Here is a 12036-nt window from a genome sequence, read left to right as displayed (position 1 = left end):
AAATACACGTTTTATTGCATGGCGTTTATGATTTGACATGTTAAGTTACAGTATGAGACATGTTAACAATTGTGAGATGGTGAAAACTTATAAAGGTCTACATTTTTCATAGAGGCTGAAACACTAAAGACTAACGGACAAAAAAACTAAAACGTGTTTAAAGAATAACGAATCATGTTTAGTTTTAAACCCCTTTTATTTTATCAGTGGGTAAAAGGCATCAAAATCTGTAGGCTCAGTGTCCGTGTCTATTTGAGATTGTGTTTTTGTGCAGCTCGATAACTAAAGAAAATCATATAAAAATAAAAATAATGTATAAGGTCCTCTCCTGGTAATACAACTAAAATAAAAAACGTAAATCATTGTTATAGTGTACCAGTTGAACAACAAACTGTTTTTATTAAGACACAAAAAAACTGTAAGTGCATGAGTCCATGCTTAAACTGCATTTTCCAAAAGGTTCCACCATGGTCCTCATTTCCTTTTGCGTGTAATGAAATTGGCCATTGAAAGTCCAATGCACATATGTTAAAGAGAAAGAGATTCTGCTGTTTCTGATCAAATATTTACATTTTTTACATTTTAGTCATTGAGCAGATGCTCTTATCCAGAGTGACTTAGAGGACCAATTAAGGGCCTTGCTCAAGGTCACTGATTTCTTTTGTTCCTTAGTCGGCTCAGGGATTCAAATCAGCAACCCTTCGGCTACTGGCCCAACACTCTTAACCGCTACCTGCCGCCCAGTATCTACTTAAGAAAATATTTCAAAGCAGTGAAGCGCAATAAAAGAAAGTAAGACAGCCCTGTCACTTCCACTCAATCTGTTGTGGTTCCTCACTGTATTAGCCCTTAAATTACAAAACATGTCTATATCAAAATTAGTTTAGGATTTGATTAAGAAGTTAAACAATGGCATAGAAAAGAGTGGAGGCTGTCTACTCACCCAAAGACAATTACATTGTTTCGATAAGACATTAGCAACTGCATTTCTGTTCATTTCTTTACTTAAAAGGAAATAAAATACGTACAAAGTAATAACGTTTCGAACAATTCTGCCATAGATTAAGAAACTTGCTATACATTGTTTTAATTCACACCATCTGAGCTGCCAAAAAGTATAAAATTATCAATATTCACAAATGACTATACAATAATCCTTAAATCAGTTGGTCAAGTATCCCGAAATCTTCAAAAAGAAAAATTCACCCAGTGTTCTAAAAAATAAAACAAATATATATAATATTTATGAAGATGTCAACAATATTTAATATACTACAGACTTACAGTAGTGCAACTACCTATTGTCCATTTAAAAAGAAGCGTAGAAATAAATCTTTAAAAAGCTCAATTTTTAAAATGTCTTTGAAAAGGACCACACCTGTGCAGATTTTTGCTATGTTAAAAAATATAGCACAACAGTTTGAAAAGAAGGCACATGGGCCCTGGTAGTCTGAGCCAGATACCATGGTGTGTATTGGAGATGAAGTAAGGTACTGGACAAAAGGATCACAGCAGAGTCCCAGGGTTGAGCCGCAGGAGGGCTAGGTAGGGAGGCCGCAGGAGGGGCGTGTAGGATTAAAGTAGGTTCTGGTGGTGGTGCAGAAGAACATGGCGAGAGACACAGGAGATCAGAATGTTTCTGAGGTAGAAGTCACACAGACGTGGTGACTGTAGTGTTATTGACCTCGTTTTTGTTGGAATCCAGAGCTTTGGCAGCGTTCAGGTCGTTGCGGAGGTTCTCCACCGCTTTCTTCATAGACTTCAACTCACCTGGGTGAGGAGTGGCTTGTCGCATCAGCCTTCCCTGTGGGGAGGAGACAGAGGAACAGTGAAGAGAAACAGAAAGACGGCCAGATTCTACAACAGGTATCTATCTCATTATGCCGTGCATTACAGCGCATTCGGAAAGTATTCAGACCCCTTGACTTTTTCCACATTTTGTAAGGTTACAGCCTTATTCTAAAATTGATTAAATAAAAATAAATCCTCAAGCTACACACACAATACCCCATAATGACAAAGTGAACACAGGTTTTTAGAAATGTTAACAAATTGAATAAAATTAATGCATCATATTGCCTTAATAGCAACATACAGTGCATTCGGAAAGTATTCAGACCCCTTGAATTAGAAAAGGCCCATAGAGTTGGTGGAACAATCCTTTAATTCATGGCCACTTGCTCAACTAGGCCAGGGGCGCTTTAATTAGGTCAGGTGGAAAAGTCTGACAGATCTCAACTCCATAAAGGGAGTAATTTGCCCGATCTCGCTGCTTTCTCTTCCTTAACTCCGTCTAATCCAGAATTTCTGTGCGTACATGAATCCACCGAATCTGTTACCTTTCATCTGAACTATGTTGCAATCGGGAGAGTGGGCCATCAGTTATTGTTTATAGTCGTTACCGCGGAGCGCGGCTTGGAGCGCACGCTTCAAACATATTGTGTAATGTGAATGGTCAATGATCACGGCTCATCACAGGCCAATTATGCCATCGATATGGTTAATATGTAATGAAATTACATGTACACATGAAGATAATTGAAAGAGTGAAATATGAAACGTCATTGTTTGCTGAACTGATCGATATCAAACTAATGGAACTCTGTCAGAGTGACCATCGGGTTCGTCACCTCCCTGACCAAGGCCCTTTTCCCCTGATTGCTCAGTTTGGCTGGACGTCCAGCTCTAGGAAGAGTCTTGGTGATTCCAAACTTATTCCATTTAAGGATGAGGCCACTGTTCTTGAGGATCTTCAATGCTGCAGAAATGTTTTGCCACCCTTCCCTAGATCTGTGCTTCGACACAATCCTGTCTCGGAGCTCTACAGACAATTCCTTCGACCTCATGGCTTGGTTTTTGCTCTGACATGTACTGTCAACTGTGGGACCTTATATAGACCGGTGTGTGTCTTCCCAAATCATGTCCAATCAATTGAATTTACCACAGGTGGACTCCAATCAAGTTGTAGAAACATCTGAAGGATGATCAATGGAAACAGGTTACACCTGAGCTCAATTTCGAGTCTCATGGCAAAGGGTCTGAAAGTTTTTGATTTTAAATACATTTGCAAAAATTTCTGAAAACCTGTTTTTCTTCGTCATGATGGGGTATTGTGTGTAGATTTATGAGGATTTGTATTTATTTAATCCATTTTAGAATAAGGCTGTAACGTAACAAAATGTGGAATAGGTCAAGCGGTCTGAATACTTTCCGAAGGCACTGTATATGTTATTTTTTGCCCTCAATTTGTAGGGGCATGGACTCTACAAGGTGTCTAAAGCGTTCCACAGGGATGCTGGCCCATGTTGACTAATGCTTCCCAAAGTTGTGTCAAGTTGGCTGGATGTCCTTTGGATGGCAGCCCATTCTTGATACACATGGGAAATTGTTGAGCATGAAAAACCCAGGAGCATTGCAGTTCTTGACACAATCCAGCACGCCTGGCACCTACTACCATACCCCGTTCAAAGGCACTTAAATATTTTGTCTTGCTCTTTCACCCTCTGAATGGCACACATACACCATCAAAAGTCTCAAAAATGATTATTTAACCCGTCTCCTCCCCTTCATCTACACTGATTTGAAGTGGATTTAACAAGTGACATCAATAAGGAATAATAGCTTTCACTTGGATTCACCAGGTCAGTCTGTCATGGAAAGAGCAGCTGTTCTTAATGTTTTGTATACTCAGTGTACACTTGGACATAATTCAAAAGATCTAAAAGATGAAACGTAGTTTTCAACCAGTTAAGGGACTCAATGACAATGGCTTTATATTAGTTGAACATTAATTCAAGCGGCATCTCTATTCTTTCTTTGTTTAGTGATTGGGCCGCGCCAGTTTTGACATTTCAAACGATCCGTGAGTGGTGACAGTTTTGAATTCTCAAATGACCCTTGTGACAGTTATGACATTTTCAAACGACCCGTGAGTGGGGACATTTCTGAATTTTCAAACGACCCTTGTGACAGTTATGACGTTTCAAACGACCTCCGTCTTTTCTACCCCATCGCCTCCTGTCATTTCCCTTCATACGCTCCTCTCCACACACACACACTTCTCGTCCTTCCTCTCACCTTTTCATCATCCTCGTCATCGTCATCCAGGAAGTGGATGGCACTGATCCTCTTCGTGGCCTTGTCGTCCCAGGTGTCATCCACCATGTCATTCACCAGGCTCTCCAGAGCACCGCAGCGAGCAAGGTTGTCTGAGCCTAAAACAGGATACATTAGATATGTTGTGAGAGGATATTAATCATTTACATCTTAGGCAATAACTGGCTTTTCAAAATGATGCTTAAATGCAAGACCTGTGAAAACTACCACATTCGGACAATATTAGCCTTAATTCAGATTCAAATGTATACACGTTTAGTATGACGTGTTTGACGTGCTCTCATTCTGCAACACTACCCCCCCCCCCCCCCAGATTGAGAGAACCAATCATGCCAGTGAAGAGGAGCTGTCCCATGACACAGTGCTGAGAGTTTGTGCAGCTTGTGACACAATGCTCATAAATGAGAGCTTGGAACCGGGTAGATCACAGTTTCAAATCCCAGCTTAGTTACAAGCTTACAGCTAAACAACCCCCCCCCCCCCCAACTCAAGCTCACAGACTTGACCTTCAAAGTCTTAGATCCTCATCTTCTGCTCAACAAGTGAACAAAGGGTTACGGAAATGAACATAAACACTTAGTCCTCTCATTCCGAGAGAAATCAGGGATTACTAAAGGAGGATGGTCATAACAAGGAGCACACGCTGTAGTCATTCAATGAATCAGATCAGAAACATGACATATTGGTGCTGCAACCAGGTTGTGGAGTTTGAGATTTTTTTTTTATCCAATCAACAATTGGATCAGGCCTAGATTATTCCAGGACTCAGCTGAGTGAGCAAGCCTCTCCTTGCTTCACCTCACCCAGCAGGCTTTTAATGGCTACCGGCCAGTCAGGAGTTAAGCCTCTTTAGCTATCAATCCACTGGAGTAAAAAATAAATAAAAAAAACAGCAGAGGAGCAGGCCTGGCCCTCCGGGGGGGGGGGGTTAGAGCATATGCCCAGATCCAGAACAGTTACATGTAGAGCTCTGCTGCCCGACCCTAGCTCGATATTTATCATTAACATTTTGAAGCGGAGCCATTTGCTCATGATCTGCTGCACAGTACATAGCATGGTGTCAGAAGTGCTTCTACCTCGTCAAATATCAAATACACATGGTTAGCAGATGTTAATACGAGTGTAGCGAAATGCTTGTGCTTCTAGTTCCGACAATGCAGTAATAACCAACGAGTAATCTAACCTAACAATTTCACAACAGCTACCTTAATACACAAGTTTAAAGGGATGAAGAAAATGTACATAAAGATATATGAATGAGTGATGGTACAGAACGGCATAGGCAAGATGCAGTAAATGGTATCGAGTACAGTATATACACATGAGATGAGTAATGTAGAATATGTAAACATTATATTAAGTGGCATTGTTTAAAGTGGCTAGTGATACATGTATTACATAAAGATGGCAAGATGCAGTAAGTGGTATAGAGTACAGTATATACATATGAGATGCATAATGTAGGGTATGTAAACATTAAGTGGCATTGTTTAAAGTGGCTAGTGATAAAAAAAATTACATGTATGGCAGCAGCCACTCAATGTTAGTGGTGGCTGTTTAACAGTCTGATGATCTTGAGATTGAAAAACAGCTTCTGTCTCTCGGTCCCTGCTTTGATGCACCTGTACTGACCTCGCCTTCTGGATGATAGCGTGGTGAACAGGCAGTGGCTCGGGTGGTTGTTGTCCTTGATGATCTTTATGGCCTTCCTGTGACATCGGGTGGTGTAGGTGTCCTGGAGGGCAGGTAGTTTGCCCCCGGTGATGCGTTGTGCAGACCTCACTACCCTTTGGGAGAGCCTTACGGTTGTGGGCGGAGCAGTTGCCGTACCAGGCGGTGATACTGCCCGACAGGATGCTCTCGATTGTGCATCTGTAGAAGTTTGTGAGTGCTTTTGGTGACAAGCCGAATTTCTTCAGCCTCCTGAGGTTGAAGAGGCGCTGCTGCACCTTCTTCACCACGCTGTCTGTGTGGGTGGACCAATTCAGTTTGTCCGTGATGTGTACGCCGAGGAACTTAACTTCCTACCCTCTCCACTATTGTCCCATCGATGTGGATAGGGGGGTGCTCCCTCTGCTGTTTCCTGAAGTCCACGATCATCTCTTTTGTTTTGTTGACGTTGAGTGTGAGGTTATTTTCCTGACACCACACTCCGAGGGCCCTCACCTCCTCCCTGTAGGCTGTCTCGTCGTCGTTGGTAATCAAGCCTAGTCGTGGGTGAACAGGGAGTATAGGAGAGGGCTCAGAACGCACCCCTGTGGGGCCCCAGTGTTGAGGATCAGCGGGGTGGAGATGTTGTTACCTACCCTCACCACCTGGGGGCGGCCCGTCAGGAAGTCCAGTACCCAGTTGCACAGAGCGAGGTCGAGACCCAGGGTCTCGAGCGTGATGAGGAGTTGAGGGTACCTTGGTGTTAAATGCTGAGCTGTAGACGATGAACAGCATTCTCTCATAGGTATTTATCTTGTCCAGATGGGTTAGGGCAGTGTGCAGTGTGGTTGCGATTGCGTCTTCTGTGGACCTATTGGGGCGGTAAGCAAATTGGAGTGGGTCTAGGGTTTCAGGTAGGGTGGAGGTGATATGGTCCTTGACTAGTCTCTCAAAGCACTTCATGATGACGGAAGTGAGTGCTACGGGCCGGTAGTCGTTTAGCTCAGTTACCTTAGCTTTCTTGGGAACAGGAACAATGGTGGCCCTCTTGAAGCATGTGGGAACAGCAGACTGGGATAAGGATTGATTGAATATGTCCGTAAACACCAGCCAGCTGGTCTGCGCATGCTCTGAGGACGCGGCTGGGGATGCCGTCTGGGCCTGCAGCCTTGCGAGGGTTAACACGTTTAAATGTTTTACTCACGTCGGCTGCAGTGAAGGAGAGTCCGCAGGTTTTGGTAGCGGGCCGCGTCAGTGGCACTGTATTGTCCTCAAAGCGAGCAAAGAAGTTGTTTAGTCTGTCTGGGAGCAAGACATCCTGGTCTGCGACGGGGCTGGTTTTCTTTTTGTAATCCGTGATTGACTGTAGACCCTGCCACATACCTCTTGTGTCAGCCGTTGAATTGCGACTCTACTTTGTCTCTATACTGCCGCTTAGCTTGTTTGATTGCCTTGCGGAGGGAATAGCTACACTGTTTGTATTCGGTCATGTTTCCAGTCACCTTGCCCTGGTTTAAAGCAGTGGTTCGCGCTTTCAGTTTCGCGCGAATGCTGCCATCAATCCACGGTTTCTGGTTGGGGAATGTTTTAATAGTTGCTGTGGGTACGACATCGCCAATGCACTTGCTAATGAACTCGCTCACCGAATCAGCGTATTAGTCAAATGTTGTTGTTTGACGCAATGCGGAACATATCGCAATCTTGAAGCGTGGAATCAGATTGGTCGGACCAGCGTTGAACAGACCTGAGAGCGGGAGCTTCCGGTTTTAGTTTCTGTCTATAGGCTGGAAGTCTTATAAGACAAGAACATTGTCAGAGTCCACAGGGAAGATTATTTTAGCGAAAATAATCATGTTCCTTGAGTTGTCTGAGTTTACAGTGACGAAAAGAAGCTAGTTTTCAGCTAACTGTTCTCTGTCTCGTCATTGAACAGAACAAGCAGAGGCGTTGCTATGGATACTCACATAAGTAAAGCCATGCACAGAGCGCATGCAGCACGAGCAAGGCAGGGACCGACAGACGAGCAGCTAATGGACACTAACGGAGGAAGTTATTTCTGATTTCGGCCAGTGCAGGGCCTTCAATTTGAAAGAAGCAATCGGGCCCGAGTTAGGTAGTGCCTGAATGTTGCGAGTTTGGGCAAAAAAAATCATGCCGATGCAGGACTAGTTATAGGCTCTGTGATCCCCGCTGGCTCCTCTTAATCGAAATCAATACAGCGACAGATCAGAGACGCAGGACACTGTGCTCCTCCGTGCAGATCATGTGATAACATGATCAAAACCATGGGGCACTTAAAGAATCAATGCTTGTAGAACTCTGGGGAATTATCATCACACTGGTGTGACTGCAGGCTTTGGTTGAAGCTCAATTAAAATCTCCTCACCATCATATCCAATATGACACCAATGTCTATGACAATTTGCAAATCACCTTGATTGGAGCCGTCCGGCCATTACGAGAACCAACTACCTGATTTTTTTAACAAGGTTTCTTTAACAAGAATTAAACAACCACAAGAATTAAAATAAATGTCTTACCCAACCTTACACAAAGGTAAGGTTGGGCTTTGCCTGTCTACCTGGAAGTTGATGCTGTTGCTATGCAACTTCTTGCTAGCTTGTTAGCATAACAATTGACTAGCTAGACAACTTAGGACTTCATTAACAATGTCCATTGACAACGCACAACGACTATACCACTTAGTAGGCTAAGAATGACATGAATAATCAAGTCAATAAACATTGGGTAGTTAGATAACATATAGTTAATATACTGGCAAGTTTGAAGTATTAGTAGCCAACTAACGTTAGGTTAACTGCTGTGATGATAATGTGACTTGTTTCAGGAAACTAGGCATGTTGCGCGTCATTACTTCACAATTTGGCATTTGAACTTTTTATCAAAATACGTTTTTGGGCAGCAATGCCTTCTGAAACATGTGAACTTTTTTGTGCCTTAATAACAGACTTGTATGCCATCTGTAAATACGAATTCAAATTGTTAAATTACGAGCCTTGGAAAAATAGACCACAACCTTCCCGCTAGCCATGATTGGCTGAGAAAGGATGGGCTGGACATGCCGAGAGATGAGTTTGGATTGGTTTGCCATGAAGCACGCTTTGGTCTATAACATGAGCTGGTCAGTATGTGTAGGTAATCCTTTCTAAAGCATATATCACGTGGTAGAACTTCAAAAGTGTTGCTCTCCACTTACTGGAGAACCGAGTTTTGAAATCAGTGGAATTAGAGTATGATAGCTAAGGAGATGGAGAATATTCTGGCCTTTGATTGCAAATATGCACTGGGAATCAAAAAGAGAACACACAGGAGGCTGTTGTAATCTGGAGACAGGAGTTTTATACATCTTCAAACTAAGGGCAACCATGGCATACGTGATAGAAGGAGAAGCGTCCATCCATGTATACGGGTAAGATAGTCTACCAAGCTACATTTTCAGATATTTCATGTTTCTAATTATGTCAAAAGGTACTTATCAATTCAACTTAAAGCGTACTGTTAGGTCGCTAGCTAACGTTACATGTATGATCTGTGTAGTAATATTATTCGTGTCTCAGAGCCATTTGCATTGCTAGTTACAGCTAGCTAGCTAACTTTAGGCTAACATTGAACCTGGTTGGTTAGCTACCTGCAGATTCATGATTTATGAGTTGTGATTATGGTTCATTGTTCAGTTAGCTAGCAAGCTACATGTCAAAATAAAAAAATGATTTAAAAAAAGACTCCACTATGCAAGTAACCATTTCACAACACCTTCTGTATCCTGTGCATGTGACAAATAAACCAGAGACTAATGTGAAGAGCATGACCTGCACCAAAGTCAAATTAGGATATAACATTAGGCCAACGAGACAGTGTCCAAGTTCTAACATTCTCTGGTAGAATGCCCTGCTTTTACTTCGTCACACTCACAACCGTAAGCAATTCTTCTGTAATTGGCTCGCCATTAACTTGTAAACAATGATAGAGTTTATTTTTCTGTAATAATGAAGACAAAGGGCCTCCCGAGTGGCACAGCGGTCGAAGGCACTGCATCACAGTGCTAGAGGCGTCACTACAGACCTAGGTTCAATCCCAGGCTGTATCACAACCGGCCATGATTGAGAGTCCCATAGAGCGGCGCACAATTGGCTCAGCGTCATCCAGGTTAGGGGAGGGTTTGGCCAGGGGGGCTTTACTTGGCTCATCGTACTCTAGCGACTTCTTCTGGCAGGCGGGGCGCCAACAGGCTGACCTCGGTCGTCAGTTGAACGATGTCACCTCCAATACATTGGCGCGGCTGAGGGCCACCACTGTTCCTGTTCCCAAGAACTCTAAGTTCTGGGAAACTGAAATGGTCCACCCACACAGACAGCGTGGTGAAGGTGCAACAGCGCCTCTTCAACCTCAGGAGGCTGAAGAAATTTGGCTTGTCACCGAAAACGCTCAAACTTTTACAGATGCACAATCGAGAGCATCCTGTCAGGCTGTATCACCGCCTGGTACGGCAACTGCTCCGCCCACAACCGTAAGGCTCTCCCGAGGGTAGTGAGGTCTGCACAACCCATCACCGGGGGCAAACTACCTGCCCTCCAGGACACCTACACCACCCGATGTCACAGGATGGCAAAAAAGATCATCAAGGACAACCACCCGAGCCACTGCCTGGTCACCCCGCTATCATCCAGAAGGCGAGATCAGTCAGGTGCATCAAAGCTGGGACCGAGAGACTGAAAAACAGCTTCTCTCAAGGCCATCAGACTATTAAACAGCCACCATTAACATTGAGTGGCTGCTGCAAACATACTGACTCAAATCTCTAGTCACTTTAAAAATTAAATTGGATGTAATAAATGTATCACAAGTAACTTTAAACAATAACACTTTATCTAATGTTTACATAACCTACATTACTCATCTCACATGTATATACTGTACTCTATACCATCTTGCCTATGCCGTACAGCCATCGCTCATCCATATATTTATATGAACATATTCTTATTCATTCCTTTACACTTGTGTGTTTAAGGTAGTTGTTGTGAAATTGTTAGATATTACTGCACGGTAGGAACTAGAAGCACAAGCATTTCACTACACTCGCATTAACATCTGCTAACCATGTGTATGTGACCAATACAATTTGATTTGATTTTTGACTTCTGGGTTAAGCGGGAGAGTGTTAAGAAATGCGGTTTGGCGGGTCATGTTGTTTCGGAGGACGCTCTACCTTCGCTGCAACTCCACAGCTGGCTCGGGAAGCGATAAAAGATAGAAATTGGGGAGAAAAAAGGAGTGTAAAATAGATAATTCATATATATATATATATACAGTGGGGCAAAAAAGTATTTAGTCAGCCACCAATTGTGCAAGTTCTCCCACTTAAAAAGATGAGAGAGGCCTGTAATTTCCATCATAGGTACACTTCAACTATGACAGACAAAATGAGAAAAAAAAATCCAGAAAATCACATTGTAGGATTTTTAATGAATTTATTTGCAAATTATGGTGGAAAATAAGTATTTGGTCACCTACAAACAAGCAAGATTTCTGGCTCTCACAGACCTGTAACTTCTTCTTTAAGAGGCTCCTCTGTCCTCCACTCGTTACCTGTATTAATGGCACCTGTTTGAACTTGTTATCAGTATAAAAGACACCTGTCCACAACCTCAAACAGTCACACTCCAAACTCCACTATGGCCAAGACCAAAGAGCTGTCAAAGGACACCAGAAACAAAATTGTAGACCTGCACCAGGCTGGGAAGACTGAATCTGCAATAGGTAAGCAGCTTGGTTTGAAGAAATCAACTGTGGGAGCAATTATTAGGAAATGGAAGACATACAAGACCACTGATAATCTCCCTCGATCTGGGGCTCCACGCAAGATCTCACCCCGTGGGGTCAAAATGATCACAAGAACGGTGAGCAAAAATCTCAGAACCACACGGGGGGACCTAGTGAATGACCTGCAGAGAGCTGGGACCAAAGTAACAAAGCCTACCATCAGTAACACACTACGCCGCCAGGGACTCAAATCCTGCAGTGCCAGACGTGTCCCCCTGCTTAAGCCACTACATGTCCAGGCCCGTCTGAAGTTTGCTAGAGAGCATTTGGATGATCCAGAAGAAGATTGGGAGAATGTCATATGGTCAGATGAAACCAAAATATAACTTTTTGGTAAAAACTCAACTCGTCGTGTTAGGAGGACAAAGAATGCTGAGTTGCATCCAAAGAACACCATACCTACTGTGAAGCATGGGGGTGGAAACA

General features: G+C 43.1%; 1 protein-coding gene across 2 annotated transcripts in view; it reads right to left on the bottom strand.

The window, feature by feature from the left end:
* Positions 1–365: 365 nt before the first annotated feature.
* Positions 366–12036, bottom strand: part of lrrc1 (leucine rich repeat containing 1) — a 48830-nt gene continuing 37159 nt past the window's right edge. For both annotated transcript variants that reach the window (XM_071409136.1, XM_071409137.1), the window contains exons 13-14: positions 4078–4214; positions 366–1804 (exon numbers count right to left, since the gene is read on the bottom strand). In XM_071409136.1, the coding sequence (XP_071265237.1) occupies positions 1652–1804; positions 4078–4214 (290 nt within the window). In that variant the 3' untranslated portion in view covers positions 366–1651. The remainder of the gene's footprint in view (positions 1805–4077; positions 4215–12036) is intronic.

The sequence above is a fragment of the Salvelinus alpinus genome, chromosome 7 (genome assembly GCF_045679555.1).
Source record: "Salvelinus alpinus chromosome 7, SLU_Salpinus.1, whole genome shotgun sequence".
NCBI lineage: Eukaryota > Metazoa > Chordata > Actinopteri > Salmoniformes > Salmonidae > Salvelinus > Salvelinus alpinus.
Note: the sequence above shows the minus strand (reverse complement) of the source record. Positions and strands in the feature narration are given on the sequence as shown.